The 19,639-nt window shown below is 36.5% G+C and overlaps 1 protein-coding gene across 1 annotated transcript in view; it reads left to right on the plus strand.

Annotated features, from left to right (window-relative positions):
- The window catches only part of PDE3B (phosphodiesterase 3B), a 164,429-nt gene that overhangs the window by 114,013 nt on the left and 30,777 nt on the right, over window positions 1-19,639 (plus strand). The window contains exons 6-8 of the mRNA XM_027577888.2: window positions 4,855-4,961; window positions 13,302-13,512; window positions 14,033-14,109. Coding sequence (XP_027433689.2) covers window positions 4,855-4,961; window positions 13,302-13,512; window positions 14,033-14,109 — 395 coding nt within the window. The remainder of the gene's footprint in view (window positions 1-4,854; window positions 4,962-13,301; window positions 13,513-14,032; window positions 14,110-19,639) is intronic.

Genomic DNA, 19,639 nt, shown 5'->3' on the forward strand with positions numbered 1-19,639 from the left:
ATTAATTTAACTAAAATGCAAAGGGCCATATATGACCGTCATATAGACCTGTATGGCAACCATATTAGACAGCATAACTATAGATCTTTCATGTTTGGGGGTAATGTTTTGTTCAGGAACCTTTAGGCTTTAGTAGCTTTAACCGAAGAGACTTGTGAATCTGGAATCATGAGGCCATTCTTCTTGACTTTGTTAGAGTACCCCAAAACTGAGATCACATGGCCTACATTTTTGAGTCTTGATTTGAAGGCAGCCTTGGATTCTGATTGTAGCTTCTCTTACTGTGATTTTAAATGACCCTGACTGTGCTTTCAACATGGTTCCGGTATTGAACCTCTCATTCTCTGAAGCTCTGACCGAAACCAAATTTCTCATCCCTCCAAGTACTTTTTCATGTTACTATTTTTCTGTCCTTATTTCCTGACATAATGTTGCTACCCTCTAGTTTCGTGGTTGCTTTAAAAAAAATGGATTTAACTAGAAAACTTGGCGTTATCTTTGCGTCCTGTTCCTGTTACTTATCCCTTAGATACCAGTTGTCAGGCCTGTGTCTGCATCTCGCTTCCTCTCTGCTCCCTCTTCTCCTTTATCACTTTGCCTACACTGTTTCATGCTTTCTTTATTCCTTACCTGAGCTACTGTCCTCTTAATTGGCCTTTCCATTTCTCATATCCTTCACTGCCTGATCCATCTCCTACCCTTCCACCACAAATCTTCCTTAAACAGAAGCTTGATTATTCAGTTTTTCTAGTCATTACGTTTTGGACCCTTTACCAATGCCTATAGAATAGTGCCCAAATCCTTAGGCTGGGATTTGAAACCCTGTTATTCCCTCATGACAAAGCTGCACCTTTACTTGGAATATTTAAACAAACTAAAAGACATGAGCAGTCTTGCAAAGAATGAGAACAGAAAAATGACTTGGAAAGCTCTCTAGGTGAAAACAGCAGATATGTGACTTGCGCTAAACTCTTCCTTGACCTTTTTCTGATAATTTCGTTTTTAGTTTAACTCATTTTGAAAATTAAGCTGAATTACAGTTTCCAGCTCACCTTGTTTGAGTAAAGAGTAATATAGGATTTAATTTTGCTTTTCTTCATGCTTTGGAGAAAAAAGTGAAGTATTATAAACCCTACGATAGCTGTGATAAAAGGAATCTAAAGGAAGAAAACCACAAGGAAGAACAGCCACTGTATTATCTACCCTGAAGAGTTTATCACTTTTCATCTCTTACAGGAACTTGAAATTTTAATTAAGAGGGCCGTTACTTTACAACACCAAAATACATCAGTCTTTCTCTATTTATTTGAAACTCCAGTCAAGAGTAACTCTCTGCTGTTCCCTCCATTTGTCCGCTTCTGTGCCCCCTGGTAGTTGTTGTCTCTCCCTGGAACAGGTCTCCTCACTTTAAGAATAACACCCTGATCTCCTCCTTCCCTGGTTTCCAAGAAGTAATCTGTTTCACCTCGGAATCTCCTTAACAGCTTTTCTTTGTCTCTCTTATGGCACGTTCACTTTCTACGGTGTGTTAGTCATTACTGCCCTTTTGAGGCCTGCTTGATTGCTGTGATGAGTTCAATTGCATTAAAATGGATCTTTGAAGATAAACAGCTGCTCAGTAAATGTCCTGCAGGAGTATAGTGTCCGTATTGGATTATGACAGTGGATGCTGCCTTCTGCTGAAGTTTTAGCAGAAGGTTCTCTGGTCAGGAAGTTCTAGGAGCTGTGGAATAATGCTTTTTTGGGTTAGCTGACAATTGGATTGCCCACCTCTGAGTTCTAGGATTAGTAGCTATGGTTAAAAAATGGCTAAACTTGTATCCTTGTACTGACTGCTAGGACCCATCCCTCCCTGTGGACAAACAGAACACATTTTAGAGCTCACAGCTCACTTTCTTTGAACAGACTTTCCCTGGAGAAAAATAGGCAAATCGTTTTCCAAAACTCCCTGGGCTATCAACTGTAGTTACTCCTACACTAAAGAGACTTGCTTTCAACCTCTTCCCCAATTCATCCTTCATCTCCATAACTGCTCTGTAATTCAGTCTAATAATTTGTTGGGAACTATGTTCCCTAAATAATGTACTAGGAACCAGCTTCTCAATTCTGTGTCTCATAGTTTATTAGAGATTTATACCAATGCCTGGACGCTATTTGAACTGCAGAGATTCAAGAGGGCTAATGCTGTCATCTCACTCAGTTTCTCAAGAGAATAGCTCTGTGAATCTAGACATCATACTGCCAACAAGTTTATACAGCTTCTCACACACCCACACAAGATGATACAAACCTTATCAAGGTAATTTGCATTGGTTATCTAAAAATCAGCTCGTAATATATGGCTTAACTCTGTGACCCTAACTTTTGACAGTCTCTTGTAATGATTTCCAAATCTGACTTCAGTCACCCTCCTACCATCTGTTATAAACCTTGAGACTCCTAACCTTCTTGTCCTCTGCTTTCTTCCATATTTTATGTAATCTCATTGGAGTGTACATTTATCTGGTTGTAGGCCAGAAATTAATTAGACGATTGTAGAACTGAGCTGAAAACCTGTAATTTGACCTGTACCTCTCAATTCTAAACAGCTAACTGAATGTATAGTATACTTCAAGTATTAGAAGACCCTGGATCAAGGTGGGAAACTGTGGAGCAGTGCAGTGGGTCTGTTTTGAAAAGGAGAAAGTCTTATCTTTGTTTTGAATATTAATCAGGGAGTAAACTTTGGTAGAGTACACAGATTTTTCTGTTTGAATATAGCCCTGAGTGGTATTCTTAAGTGCTTCCCTAGTCTCCCCCACTTGTGAGCAAGGAGTACTCAAGTACAAAGAACAGTTGAGCACAAGCAGGGACATGAGTTTATTGGGGGGTATTATTTGCATTGCCTCTTTTTGTCACATCATCAAATTATCATTACTACTGGCTTGAGAATAAAATATGATAGACTCTAAAAGTTAGATGTTAGAAGTTTTTACCTCTAGGAGGGAAGGGGGGGGGATGGGGTAACTGGGTGATGGGCATTAAGGAGGGCACATGATCTGATGAGCACTGGGTGTTTTATGCAACTGATGAGTCAATAAATTCTACCCCTAACACTAAAAAAAAAAAAAAAAAAAAGCCTTACATCTAAATCTCTAATTTTACAGATGGAGAAACACACAAAGCTAGAATCAGAATTGTTTTGTGGAAGGTGTGGGCAAGACCTTTTAAAAATAGGTAGAAAATAAATGCTTTCTCTTTTTAGAGTCAAAGAAATTAGAGGTTGAATTTTAGCTCTGCCACTGAATTTTAGCTGTGTGAATGGGGGGACATTACTTAGCCTCTTGATGCCTCCGTTCCTTATCTGTTAAACAGGAGACTAAAAAAGATAAACATATGTAAACTACCTAAAACAGTGAATGGTACATACTAGATACTTAAAATAGTGCTGGTGTTATAATTTTTGTTAATGTCAATAAGTAAGTTTAATGGTCACTAACTGGTTTTATGTGCCTTCTCTTTTTGTAATACAGAATTTTTTTCTCCCATGGGGATATAGAACAAACTAGATTTCTAGAAAAACATCCAAGGAGAGCCTCAAAGCAAGAGTTAGTGAAAGAAAAAGAGTCCGTTCGCCCAAAATTGGGGAGCAAAAATGATCTATTCTCTAAGAAATTGAGACTAGGAACCTAAAGAGATCATCCATTTATTCCACATTATTCCAATATCTACTGAACACCTGTATCAGGCACTGTGCTATATCCACCGGGAATGTAGAGATGTGTTAGAGCCCGTAAAGAAAATCACAAAATAATGAGGGAAAAGAATCTGTAAGCAGTGAAATTATAATACACTATGGATAAATGTAATAGAGACATGAACAAAAACCTTTTAGGTCACAGAAAAAATAGGCCTTCCATGAGTAACGGGGTAGGGAAGAACAGAAAAGATGAAGCAGTTGGAGAAGAGCTTATTGAGAACTTAGCCCTATGCTAAAAAATACTGAGTGAAAAGTAGAGAATCTAGATTTGTCCTTGAGCCTGTGGTGAAGTGCCCACATGAGGAGTTGACAGAAGAGAACAGGCTAGTGAATATCGAAGAAAATGTAAAATTTATGGTGTACTTAATACATGCTTGGCACTGGAAAGCTTTCAGATATATAATCTTAAATTGCATTTTACATATCACATTGCTGTAGTGTGTGATTGCCTACCTATGTTTAATTTCTTCATAAGAGCTCTAAAACCTACAATAAATATTTCAGTTACAGGAAATGACTGAGTTAATGGGTAGTCAATAGCTGTGAAGAGAGGGAGCAGGAAATAATGAAAACTGTATTATTAGGCCAGTGATTCTCAGTGAGATCCCTGGACCCAGCAATGTCAGCATCACCTAAGAACTTATTAGAAATGCAGATTACTGGCCCTGCCCCAGACCTACTGAACCAGAAATCCTGGGGGTAGAACTAGCCATCTGTGTTCTAAGAAGTCCTCCAGATAATATTGATAACCTGCTTTATACCAGGGTTCAGCAAACTACATACAGCCTGTGGGCCTAATATAGTCCATAACTGTTTTGTTTTTGTTTATTGCAAATAAAATTATACTGAAACACAATCATACTTATTTGTTTATTATTATTTGTGGCTGGTTTTTATGCTACAGGCAGGGTTGAGTAGTTGCAAAGCCAAAAGTTTTTACTAGGTCCTTTACAGAAAGCATTTGCTGGCCCCTGCTTTAGGCTTTAAGTACTAGATAGATGTCTAAACTCTGAATGTATAAGCATATGTTTCCTAGTTGAACTGAAGATCATGAATAAAAAAGAGGAAATTTCCCATGGCTTTAAAATTCTTAATCTGTTATCTTTCCCTTTTAGTCAAGGATCCTATCTAAATGGGCCTTTTAGTTCAAATCTACTGACAATCCCGAAGCAAAGGTCATCTTCTGTATCCCTAACTCACCATGTAGGTCTGAGAAGAGCTGGTAAGAAGTCATTCTTTATGATTTAAATGTGGGAGGTCTCAAAGTATCTGGTAGTGCACAATTTTTTCATTATCCATTTAGAGCTAATTTTGAATACCATTTTATGTGTCCTAAGTTAACACGATTAAGCAGTTTGGATTGGCTATTAGTTGACCATTTGCTCATTCATTGGTAACGCTTTTTGAACATCCACTGTGTACCAGGCACTTTGTTAGGCACTAGGGATTCAGGGATAAAATACAGAACTACTTAACTAACCTGAGTAGTTGCAGATCCCCAGATTCACATATCTAGAACAAGGGAAAATTGTATGGAAAGGGTATTCTTTTGCAGTGTGGCAATTACCTTACTGTGAGAGTAGAAAAAACCTGACTATATCCTAGTAAGTCATTCTAATAGAATTTTTCCCACTTTATTTATTTATTTAAGGTATAATTGACATATAACAGTATATTAGTTTCAGGCGTACAACAATGATTTGATATTTGTGTGTATTGCACAATGATCACTCCAGTGAGTCTAGTTAACATCTGTCACTATACATAGTCACAAATTTTTTTCCTGTGACAACTTTTAAGATCTGCTCTATTAGCACTTTTCAAATATATAGTCCAGTATTATTAACTGTAGTCATCATGCTGTACATTACAGCCCCCTGATTTATTTTATAACTACAAGTTTGTTCTTTTTGACCCACTTCACCCATTTCACCCACTCCCACTAATTAGGGAATTTTCCTTAACTCAAAAGATTATAGAACACTTCAAAATATTTTAGATGAAAGATACAGATACAACGTAGCAATAACAGAAGAACCCTGATACCTACTTTTAAAGTACATTACATCTGGTAATGGAATATACATACAATTACAAAGTTCTTTTATGCTGTTGTATATAAAATAAAAATCAGTAAAACATGAAGAGGCAGGAACATGTTATTGATAAGAAAAGCCGACACTAGAAGGAGATCTACATAAGATATTGATGTTGGATTTAACAAAGTCTTTAAAATAATGATGTTTTAAAAGAAATAGAAGGAAAGATGGACAAAAATGGGTTGATAATTTTAACACAGAACTGAACACACAGAAAAGAAATAGTGGACAGTTTAGAACTGAGAAATGTGGTTGATTAAATTAAAAGCTTATAGGATGGTTTAAGAACGGATTGGACACGACATAAAAATAGAAAATATCCAAACTGAAAGACAGGGAAAAAATATATAGATAACAGAATACTTAAGGCTTCTGGTTCTGCATGTTAAGGAGCCTAGAAGCCGTCATTCTGTCCTAATAAGTAAAAATCTGAACAGACTAAAAAATCAACTCTTCTAGGATCTGTGAGAGAGGTGGGGAAACAGGGCAGTGGGTTCTTCCAAGACTGGTGAGATAGGCAAATACAGGAAGTAATGACTTCCTGGAGCAGAGACTCACAAGGAGCAACTTGGAACCACTGCCTGGAACCAATGCTGGGGTAGGAAAGCCTGAACTGAACTATCTGGCAAATTGCTGGAGGATAACTCTTGAGAATTAAAAACTTCAGGGAGACCCAGTCATAAGGAGCCCACCACAATTTTGTGAGATTCACCTCCAGGAGCTTGACCAGATCCTTTCAGAAATAGTGGAGAAAATGCTGCTATCAGGGGGCAAGGAAAAGGAACCATGTTTAAATACACCAGAGCACTTTTCCTCTTCTTAACAAGGCTGCCCTCAGGAGAGATCAGAGGATTTATCAGAGCCTGACTAACCTGGGGGAAGGGAAATACTCAACTTCAGTCAGCTCTAGTCATTCTCCCACCAAAGGGAGAGGCAAAAAACAAAAACAAAACCCCCAAGCAAACAAACAAACAAAAACAACCTGAGAAACACTTGTGAAGTTCTTAGTGCAGCAACACAGGCTCACTGAAAGACTGAGATCTAATCACAGGACTAGACAACACTTCTCCCTCAGACCTCAGCACCATTTTACTAAAGGCCTATTTACAGCAGTGTCTTTTACCTGGTACATCATGTCTGGCTATCAAGAAGAAATCACAAGGCGTACCAAAAGGTAAAAGCACAATTTGGATAGATAGAGTAATCTATCAGAATCAGATAGGGATGTCGGCATTGTCAGACTGGGAACTTAAAACAACTATGATTAATATGCCAAAGGCTCTAATGGATTAAGTAGATAATATGCAAGAAGAAAGGTGGAAATCCTAAATAATAAAACAAAAATGAATGCTCACAATCAAAAACACTGTAACAGAAATTAAGAATGCCTTCAATGGGCTCATGAGTAGGCTGGACACAGCTGAAGAAAGAATCTCTGAGCTTGAGGATATGTCAACAGAAATCTTCAAAACTGAAAAACAAAGACTGAAAGAACAGAATATCCAAGGACTGTGGACAACTACAAAAGGAATACCAGAAAAAGAAGGCAAGAAGGAAGAAAAGAAATATTTGAGGCAGTAATGACTGAGAATTTTCTCAGATTAATATCAGACACCAAACCATAAATCCAGGAAGCTCACAGAACACCAAACAGGATAAATATCAAAATACCTAGTCATATTGTTTTCAAGTTACAGAAAAGCAAAGATAAAAATTTCTTAAAAAGGCCAGTGGGGGGTGGTGGTGGAAACAACTTACCTATAGAGGAACGAAAATAATAATGACATCAGACTTAACCTTCATAAACCATTCAAGTGGAGTGAAACATTTCAAGTATTGAGAAGGGGGGAAAAAACAACACCCACCTAGAATTCTGTACCCTTTGAAATTCTACTTCAAAAATGAAGGAGGGCTTTCTCAGACAAATAAAAATTGAAGGAACTTGTTGCCAGTAGACTTGACAGACAAGAAATATTAAACAAGAAATATTGAAAGAAGTTCTTTAAAGAGAAGAAGAAAAGTGATATAGGTTAGAAACTCAGATCTGAATGAAATGAAATAAAAATAAAATGAAAAATGCCAACCTGGAATTCCTTATCTAATGAAAATATCTTTTGAAAAATTAAAGCAATGTATTTTTTCATACAGACAAAAGCTGATAGAATTTATTGCTGGTAGACCTGTAATACTAAGATTCAGCAAAGGAAGTAGCTTAGGTAGGAGGAAAATGGTCCACACTAAAGCATATACTGGCAGGAATGAATGAAAAGCACTAGTAAGCCTAAATACGTGGGTGAATGTAAGTGAATATTGATTTAAAAACACAATAATAACTTCCTTTTAGCATGCGTAATATATGAAGGAGTCAAATATATGGTAACAAGGGCTTATAAAGGGTTGAAAAGGGGTAAATGGATTTAAACTAGTAAAAGTAGTAAAAAGTATAAGTTTGAGAGAAAGTAATACTTCAAAGATGCACACTGTAGTATCCAGAGTGACAACGAAAAGAATGAAAGAAAAAGGTATAAATAAAAAAATGAATATAGGAGGTAACATTGGCATGATTTTTTAAAAAACAAAAAATAATCCAAAAGAATCCAAGAAAAGATAAAAGACAAAAAGAAGGAACAACTAAAAAAGAAATAGCAAGATAGTGGATTGAACACTATATCACATTAAACATACACTTTGTGGTTGGGGGGAGAGGCAGGGATCTGCCAGAATTGTTAAGCATATTTTTAAAACATCCAGATTTCAACAAAAAATTGAAAATACACTCCAGTTAAATGACAAAGATTGTCAGGCAGCTAACAACACAAGACTCAAGCATATGCTCTTTACAAGATGCACACTCTAAATCCAAAGATGCAGGTAGGTCTGACCTCAGAGCTATCATATACATGAGTTAAAAATCGACAGAACTAAAGGGAAAATAGAGAAATCCATATTCGTAATTGGAGATTTTAACTCCCCATTCTCATTAGTAGAATAAGCAGACCAAAATATTAGTATAGACATATGAAAGGTTAGAGCAACATGACTTGACTGACTTGACCTAATTGACTGCAAAACACTACATTCAGCCATCCCAGGATGAATATGTTTTCCAAGAATACACACAAGATGGAGGACAGTAGACCATTTGCTGGACTATGAGACAAGTCTCAGTGAGTTTCAAAGTATTAAAACCCTAAATAGAGATTGACTTCAGGAACGGCAGAGAGAAGATCTCCCTAAACTCACTGTCCTGCTAAAATCAACAAAAAGGCAAAAAGTGAAACTCAGCCATTTCACAACATTGGGAATTAACAAAAGCCTGAGAAAAAAACTACAAGTCCTCTGTATAAGAGAGACTGCTGAGCCTGGGTAAGACCGTGGGTCCTGTGACATCTTATTTGGGGGCTACCCCATCCCCTCTTTCTTCCTCAGTGGCACTGTTGCTAAAAGCAGGTAACATTGCTATCATCAGGGAGATCTGACCTCCTTTAGGACTCCACTGAGAGTATATAGTAAACAACTTGTCCCACCTTGAAGCTCCTTGGGAAATCTCTATTCCCCGTGGGTATTTGGGTATTGCGGGTATTTGGACTCAGAGCTCAGCTCTCTAAAAAATAAACACAAGACCCAAACCTTGTGCCAGGCAGCCTTGTGACTGCCTAAGGCTGTGATTTCAGTGGTGGCAAATGAGCTACCTGGGAATTTAAAAGGAAATCCTGGATACTAGTCAATGACCGTAGGGAACTTGAGAACATCTGAGAGATTCCTGGGGGGGTCTACGAGGCTGTGCACGTGCGTAGGAGAAGACCCCAGTCACTCACGTGGAGCTGACCTAGACGCCTCTCACAAGCAGGACGTGAAATCCAAGGCTGTTTCATAAACTAAAGTTTGAAGTGTGTTTTTTTCAACAGATTCTCTTCTACAGTTGACATTTAGGCAAGACATTTAAAGAAATCTTTCAGACTCATCATTGATTGACAACAAAATTATTCTGATCCATGGGTGATTTACAGGAAGTCAAGCTTAAAAAATAAATCAAGAACTTAAAGGTAAAACAACAACAACTAGCAAAGAACTCAGTGGCTACACAGTCAGAGAAAACAGGATCTACATAGTTCTGAGATGGTTTCTTTGCAGAAATTGACAAGCTGATCGTAAAATTCAAATGGAGGGACGCCTGGGTGGCTCTGTTAAGTGTCTGCCTTTGGCCCAGGTCATGATCTCCTCTTGGGATTGAGCCCCATGTCAGCAGGGAGTCTGCCTCTCCCGCTCTTTCTGCTCCTTCCCCCTCAACATGTGCACTCTCTCTCTCATAAAGAGAGATAAATAAAATCTTAACAAAATAAAATAAAATTCATATGGAAATTCAAGGGACCCAGAATAGCTAAAGTGATTTTTAATAAAAAAGAAGAAATTGGAGGACTCACACTTTGAAATTTAAAACTTATTACCACGTTATAGTAATCAAGACTGGTACTGGCATAAGGATATTCCATCTCAATGGGATAGAATTGAGAGTCTAGAAATAAGTCCTTACGTGGTCAACTGATTTTCAACAGGGGTGCCAAGATGATTCAATGGGGAAGAAACAGTGTTTTTAACAAATGGTGTTGAGACAACTGGATATACACAGGAAAAAGAATGAATTTGGAATCCTACCTGTTATCATACTCAAAAATTAACACAAATGCATCATAGACTCAACTGTAAGAGTTAAAGCTTAAAACTAGTAGAAGAAAACAAAATTTTTGTGACTTTGGGTGTTGAATACAGCATTCTAATATATGACAGCAAAAGCGCAGTTCATGAATGAGAAAAACTGATAATTGGAATTCATTAAAATTAAAAACATTTGTATTGCTACAGACACCTAAAGAAAGTGAAAAGACACAGGATGGAGAAAATATTTGCAAATTATATATTTGATAGTGACCTGGTATCCAGAATATACAAAGATGTCCTACAACTCAATAATAAAAAGACAAATGACCTCATTAAAAAAGATATTTCTCCAGAGAAGATACACCAGTGGCCCATACCACGCGAAAAGATGTTCAGTATCTTTAATGATTAGGGAAATGCACATCAAAACCACACTGACCCAAGACTTCATACCCACTGTGAAGCCTGTAATTTTAAAGACAGACAAGAACAAGTGGTAAAAATGTTCCAAAGTGGGAACGCTGACACATTGATGGGAAAGCGAAATGCTTCAACCACTTTGGAAGACAATTTGGCAGTTCAGTACTTGAAGAGAGAAATAAAATTGTGCTATCTTCATGAGTACAATTTTATACGGCCTTGAAAATCGGAGAACTGCGATCATACCCAACTGCCTGGAAATATCTTTTTTAAAATGTAAGCAAGGCATAGAAGAAGCATGTATATTTACTGTCTAACTCAGTTTATAAAGTTAAAAAATAAGGGCAAAACTAACCTAAATTGTTAAAAACTGCGTACTTACATGGTATAAATATAGAGGAAGGCAAGAAAAACAATACCATACAAGTCAAAGTATGATTTCCTTTCATGAGAAGAAGTGGGGCTACAGGACAGGGTCCTGGGCTGTGGCCATGCTTTATGTCTAGTTGAGTGGTGAGCATTCCCATTCTGACTTCTCTGTATGTGTGTTATATTTCACACCAAAAAAGGTTTAAATTAAAATGGTGAATCTATATCGTAGAAAGCATTTTTTTAAGCGTTGCTAGGTTTTTCTCTGTCATATCAAATTTCTACCCTAAGATCATGTAACCCTTTATTCTTCTTAGCCCATCTGTCAGGATTTTGGACACTCACTAGTATAATTAGAGAAAAGAGGGCTAGAAATTGGAACCTCAGTTTCCGGTTAGTAACTAATCATTATGACAGGCAAGACCCTTCTTGTCTGGTCCTCACCAGTTTCCTCTTCTGAAACATTAAATTGGCTGGCCAGATTTAAAAAAAAAAAATTCCCATTCAGCTCTAACACTGTATGAAATTATGGGAACCTCTACATAAACCAGTCTGATAGAACAGTAGAGGCAGCTCTGCAGAAAGGAGTATGATCTCCCAGTGTCAACTGTGTTAACTAAATCAAGTTTTTAGCCTTTTTTTTTTTCCAGTAGTTTTTTTTCCCCACATGGGAAAATGAAAATACTACTTAACTCACAAGGTGATGAAAATAACACATTGTATTAAATAAAATAACACATTGTATTCGGGTTCTCAGGAGAACTAATAGAATGTGTGTATATGTATTTACAGAGAGAGAGAGAGCGAGAGAGGTGGCTTATTTTAAGGAATTGGTTTGCAGTATTGTGAGGGTTAGCAAGTTTGAGATTTGCAGGGCAGACTGTCCAGCTAGAAATTCTAGGAGGAGTTGATATGGCAGTCCTGAATCTGAAAGCTGCCTGGAGGCAAAATTCCTTCCTCTTTGGAGGACCTCAGTCTTTCCTTTCAAGGCCTTCAACCAATTGGATGAGGCCCCCACACGAGGAGGGAGGGTAATCTGCTTTACTCAGTTTACTGACTTAAATGTTAATCACCTCAGAAAAACACTTTCACAGCCACATCTAGCCTGGCGCTTGACCAAACAGCTGGACACCGTAGATAGTCTAGCCAAGTGACACATAAAATTAATCATCACACACGTACCACTATGCCTGAAAATATCAGAGCTCCTGAATAACTGTTATTTGCTTTCCCCTCTGATTCACACTTTACTTGGATCTTTATTTCCAAATAAAGTTTTAAATCTGCCTACCTTTCTCCAGATATACCCATTCCACCTTAGTTCAGGGCACTCAGTGAAGGTTTTTGGAGCAAATCAGTAGCATTAGAGATGTATTTCTGAAGCACTGTGTTTTTTTCATGTTTTAGCAATGAGCACGTGTTTGTATTCTCTACTAGTCACTAGGTTTGTTGAGTTGCAGGGATAGTATCTTTTTCTCCATTGTTAAACCCAGCACATTTTCTACCATATAGGAGGCTCTCAGATATTTGTTAAATGACTGAATGAGCTGGAAAGATGTGGATATATTTTTAAAAGGAATCTGATGTTACGTTAACATATAATTTTGTCATTGCTCAACTTGCTTAATGCTGTTAAGAACTTTCATTCTTCAGTAAAGTTTGGTAGCAATACTTTGTTCATGTGGGTAATAAGCTGGTAGGGATATAAAATGTGAAAGATAAAGGCCAATGTGAATTAGGAAAATTTGTGCCACACTTTGTACATTTTAGTTACACTGTTAACATCTGTGCCATCTTGCTGCCGTATTTATTTCACACTCACTGATGATGACAAATAATGCCTACAATGTCTTGAAGATAGCTCCACCTAGGAATCTCTTTTATCATTTAATTGTAAATACTTTGCTTTCTTTAAAGAAGGAAGATATTCTTTTTAAATACACAGAGACAATAAACGCCTATGTGTGCATACATATTTATTGATTGATCTCTTTCTTCTCTTTTAATTTTTTAAGGTGCTTTCCCCAGCCTGAGTCCTGTGAATTCTCCCAGCCATGGACCAGTGTCTCCTGGCTCCCTAACCAGTCGATCACACATAGAATTTCCTGACACTGCCAATTTTCTTACTAAGCCAAGTGTTATTTTACACAGATCTCTGGGCAGTGCATCCAATTCACCAGATATTTATCAGCAACTCAGAAATTCTGATAGCAGTTTGTGTAACAGGTAAGTTTCCCAAATTTTCATTATTTCTATTTAAAAATATGTTATTTTAATAAAGTATTACTAGTTTTCTATTTGCTTAAGACTATATCTTCTTTATCGAGTAGTTTTTATTCTTAACAAACTTTTTCTCATTTTAGTGCTATTACTCATTTTCCAATTAAGTGATACATAGTGGTATTCTATCCATCTCAGGATACCAGTAAATTATGAGAATTACTTTGGTGTATAATACCGTACTACCCAGTTCATATGGTGTTTGTTTTCATTTTTCCATTTTTTATCAGTAGTAAGTGTTTACTTCAGACCTCATTGTTGACTTTCAAAATATGTTATTCTCTTCAGGGACACAGGATGCCTTCTAGGATAAAGCCTACCTATTAGGTTTATCAAGAGATTGGACTTGTGTGATATTTTGCAGTTAGGATCTTGGTTAAAAATTAAGCGGATTTTCTAATTGTATTTAGGTCAAAATTTGCTTGCCTCATTTATAAAGGTATATTTATCTGTTTTATTCTATAAGCTGTGGACATCAAATATTGAAATATGTGTCAACATCCGAATCTGAGTCTGGTACAGACTGCCACAGTGGAAAGTTGGGTGAGTTTTGCAAAAGTCATGTGTGTTTGAATTTCAGAGCAATTTTTGACATTGTTTTAGAAGTTAATAAATGAGTGACTTTAACTTCAATTTATCCATCTTTAAAATGAAGATCTAATGTTTTACCTACTTAGGAGATAAGTTGAGGAGTTACTGGGAATGAGTTACAAATAACAGATGGTGAAAGTGTTTTGAAGACTACAGTGTGCTGTGGAAATGAATGTGGTCTTTTCAGGTTATGGCTAGAGTTCATAAACAGTGAAATTAATTATATTAATGTTGAACTCTAAGCCCAAGAGAGTTTGCATACATTTTAATGGCATAGAGAGGAGTTGTTTTAAATTTTAATTTGTTAATATCATTCAGAAACATTTTATATCCTCAAACAAGAAATATTGTTGGTGATAAGTTATGGTTGTTTTATAATTTTAAAAAATTGATGACTCAGGCATACAGTAATAGTTAACTAGGTAACTCAGATCATCATTCCCACTGAAAGTAGCTAGAAAAGCCAGACAAATCATTAACAACAAAAACATGCTTAAAACCGTTGAAAACTAACAAGCTCTCAGAATTACCAGTACAAGATCTGGAGGGGGACAGAAGTTCACAAAAATGAGCCTGGAGTTTGGGACTATCAAAAAGATATTTGCTCTTTCTGGAGGGGCCGGTGACTAATAGAATGAGCAGTCTTTTGGTACTTCTGTGGGACTAGGGAGACAGAGATTGGAGTTGAAGGCTTACCATAGTAGGGATAACTTGGTAAACTGTGTAGCCCTCCACCCTAAGAATAAAGGTAAACCAGAAGTAGATGGACCTCCACAGGGATTATGGGCTCTTATCGATCCCTTTACATACTATAAAAGTCACCCTTTTGAAGTGTACAATTCAGTAGTTTTTGGTTCTTACATTGTACACACACACACACACAGAAAAGACCAATCCTTCACAAACTCTTCCAAAAAGTAGAATAGGAGGGAAAACTTCCCAACGCATTCTATAGGACTAGTATTATCCTGATGTCATAACCAGACAGTAACCAAGGAAATTACAGACCAATATCCCTTATGTGTATAGACACAAAAATCCTTAACAAAATAATATTAAACTGAATCCAGCAAAATATGAAATGGTCACACCATGACCAAGAGGTTTTTATCCCATGAACGCAAGAGTAGTTTAACAGTTGAAAATCAGTCAATGTAGTATACCACATTAATAGAACAAAGGGGGAGAAAAACACATGGTAATCTAAATATGTGCAGAAAAAATATTTGATAAAATCTAAGTCTCTTTCATGATAAAAACACTCAAACTAGTTATAGCAGGGAAGTTCTTCAATCTGATAAAGGACATCTGAAAAACACACACCTGAACATCATCTTTAATGGAAAAAGACTGACGCTTTCTCCCTAAGGTCAAGAATAGGATAAAGGTTTTTGTTTTCAGCACCTTTTTTTTTTTTTTTTAAGATTTTACTTATTTTTGTGAGAGAGAGAGTGATTGAGTACACACGAGCAGGGAGAGGGTCAGAGGGAGAGGAAGAAGCAGGTTCCCCATGGAGCAGGGAGCCAGACACTGGGCTTGATTTCAGGACCCTGGGATCATGCCCTGAGCCGAAGGCAGATGCCTAACCGACTGAGCTACTCAGGCGCCCCTGCATTCAGCACATCTAGTCTACATGGTACTGGTGGTTCTTGCCAGGAAAATTAGAAAGAAAAAGAAATAAAGGCATCCTGAATGAAAACAAATAAAACTGTCCCATTATCATAGATCATATGAACCTCTGTGTAGAAAATCCCAAAGAATACACATACACACACTAGAACCAAGAAACCAGTTTAGCAGAGACAAGATGCAAGATCAGTGATGTACAAAATTATATTTCTGTATACTGGCAATGAACCACCATAAATTGAAATTAAGAAAACATTTCAATTCATAATAGTATTGATAAGAATGAAGTAGTAGAATGAATTTAACCAAAGAAGGGGAGATTTATAAACTGAAAACTACAAAACATTGTTGATAAAGATTAGAGAAAATCTAAATAAATTGAGAGGCATTTCATATTAAAAGATTGAAAAACTCAGTATTGTCAGTAGGGCTCCCAAATTGATAGATAAATTCATTGTAATCCTTATCAAATTCTAGCAGGCTTTTTTTTGGTAGGAATTGACAAGTTGGTCTTAAATTTAACATGGAAAGATCATGACCAACAATAACCAAAACAGTTTGGAGAAAGAACAAATTTGGAGGACTGACACTACAAAACTTACTGTAAAGCCACTGTAATTAAGATAGTGAGGTAGTGGCCCAAAGACAAGTCTGTAGATCAGTGGAACAGAACAACAAATCCAAAAATAGATTCTTGCATTTATGATAACTGAATTTTGATAGAGAAGCCAAGATAATTCAAAAGAGAAAGGATAGTTATTTCACCACATGGGGCCAGCACAATTGGATATTCACTTGTCAAAGGAAGAATTTGGACTCTTACCTTACTGTATACATAAAAAGTAACTCAAAATAGATCATAGACCTAAGTGTAAGAGTTAAAAACTTGAAACTTGTAGAAGAAAATATAGTATATAGTCTTTGTGACCTTGAGTTGAATAAAGCATTCTTAGATACCACACCAAAAGCACAGTCCATGAAAGAAAAGAATGACAAATTGGGCTTCAGCAAAATAAAAATTTTTGCACTTCATAAGACAACAATAAGAAAAAGAAAAGACAAACCTCCGATTGAGAGAAAATATTTGGAAATTATATATCTGATTAGGTCTTATATCCATAATATATAAAGAACATTTATAATTCATTATTAAGAAGTCAAACAGCTCAAAAAATGGGCAAAAGATGTCAGATATTTTGGTCTGAGTCATTTGGTGAAGGATATAAACAAATGGTTAATGAACACATGAAAAGATGAACGACATCATTAGTCATTGCAGAAATGCAAATTAATCCTACAATGAGATAGCACTACGCTCAAACTAGACTAACTATAATAAAAAAGACAGACAATACCAAGTGTTAGCAAGGATGCAGAGAAATTAGAACTTTTTGCATTGCTGATGGGAATATAAAATGGTATACCCCTTTGGAAAACATTCTGGCAGTTTCTTTAAAAGTTACACATAAATTTACAATATCACCCAGTAATACCATGGCTTAGAATTTATCCATGAGAAAACATATGAGTGCTCAAAGACAAGATTGTGAATGTTATGACATTATTGATGACACTGCAAAACTGGAAATGATCCAAATGTCCATTAACTTGTAAATGGAGAACTATCATGTGGTATATCCATACAATGTAATTTTAAATTTAGCAATTAAAGGAACAAACTTCTGATACATGACACTACATGGATAGACTTCAAAACGTTATTCTAAGTGAGAGAAGCCAGACTCAAAAGATTTCATATTGTATGATTCTATTTATATGAGATGCTAGAAAAGGTGAATTTATAGGGACAATATCAGAACAGTGATCACCTAGGATGAAAATAGGGATTAACTATAAATAAGCAGGAGGGTACTTTTTGGGGTGATGAGAATATTCTAGAATTGTCGTAATGGTTGTACACTTGTAAATTTACTAAAATTGTTGAAGTATACACTTAAAATGGGTAGATTTTATAGTATGTTATTACACTACACACACACACACACACACACACACACACACACACACACACACACACACACACACTCTTCTTTAGATTGAATGGTATCAGCTGGGAGATTCTCACTTGAGGACTCTCATGTGATTGCAGTCAGATATTGGTACGAGTGACAGTCATCTGAAGGAATGATTGGGCTGAATTTCCAAGATGGGATTACTCATATATCTGCTGACTATTGACTAGTCCATCTAAATATGATCTCTCTATGGGTTTCTTCCAACATGTTTGCTGGATTCCAGGAGAGGAGGAAGTAGAAGCTGCCAGTCAAATTAATGGCTCAACCCAGAACAGACAAAGCATTAAGTAATGCCATATCCTATTAATCAGAGCAGTCACACAGGCTGTCCAGATTCCCAGGGCTTAGGAAATAGATGCGGTGTCTTGATGGAGGAGCGACAGGAATACATTTCAAAAGAGTGCAAGGGGGGTAAGACATAGTGTTGTGGCCAGCTTTGGAAAAGAAATTATTACATTTATTTCAACTGTTTTTATTACTGTTCTATGTAAGATAGAAGTTTGGATCATTAAAAAGTACGTATGGGGTGCCTGGAGGGCTCAGTCGGTTAAACGTGTCTTCGGCTCAGGTCATGATCTCTGGGTCCTGGGATCGAGCCCCGCATCAGGCTCCCTGCTCATTTGGGAGTCTGCTTCTCCCTCTGTGCTCCTCCCACCCTCTCAAATAAATAAATAAAATCTTGAAAAAAAACACCGTATTTAATGAATCTCATATGTCATGATGGCTATTTTAGAATATTATTATGTATATTATTTTAGAGGTACTGCCTTAACTTACCAAGAGTAGTTGCACATTCTAAATTTCATTTGTTAAATGCTTTTCATTGGGAAAAAATAGTATTTTCCAAAGGATATTTCCTGATCATCATTAGTTAATGATTTTTTAGTATATTCAGTGTTAGATTAAGATTTGACTAACATTTATTGATCATTTATTATATGTAACATCTAGTAAAATAGATGTTATTATCCATCTTTTACAGAAAGATGGATGCACTTTGCCATTATCAAGTACAAAATCAGGATTTGAGCCTAGTTCTTCTGAAACTCAATTCCAATATGTACTCTTAAAAACTGTTTTACCTAGGGGCGCCTGGGTGGCTTAGTTGGGTAAGCATCTGACTCTTGGTTTTGGGTCAGGTCATGATCTCAGCATCGTGAGATCAAGCCCCACGTGCTCAGCATGGAGTCTACTTGAGATTCTGTCCGTCTCCCCTTCTCCCTCCCCCTGCTTGTTGCATGCATGTGCATGCTCTCTCTGTCTCAAATAAAATAAATAAAATCTTAAAAAAAAAAAAACTTAGGAAAACCCCCTACATATTGAAGAGTAAATGAATCATAACTTTATAACTTGATGAGTATTCATACATTTAACATATACCTGTGTAACCACCCAGATCAGTAAACTAATAAACAAAATATTACCAGCACCTCAGAATTTCTCCTCATGCCCCGTTCAGGGTGTGCCCTCTAAAGATAATATTTGTCTTGGCTTTCAATACTCATATGTATCAGTTTTGGTATGTTGTTGAACTTTTCATAAAGAGAACCACAGAGTATGCACTTTTGTGTCTAACTTCATTCAACATTATATTTTTAAGAATCATCCATCTTGTTGCATGTGGTTGTAGTTCATTCTCTTTGCTCCATAGTGTTCAGTTGTGTAAATATACTACATTTATTTATTCTACTGTTGATGGGTTTTGGGGAAGTTTCCTGTTTACAATATTACCAACAGAATGAATATGATTTTTTTTTTTTTACATGTGAATGAATGCTGTTTAGCTAATGGTGCTGCTTCCCTTTTCCATGAGATTT

This window comes from Zalophus californianus, chromosome 11 (assembly GCF_009762305.2).
Source record: "Zalophus californianus isolate mZalCal1 chromosome 11, mZalCal1.pri.v2, whole genome shotgun sequence".
In the NCBI taxonomy this organism is placed as follows: domain Eukaryota; kingdom Metazoa; phylum Chordata; class Mammalia; order Carnivora; family Otariidae; genus Zalophus; species Zalophus californianus.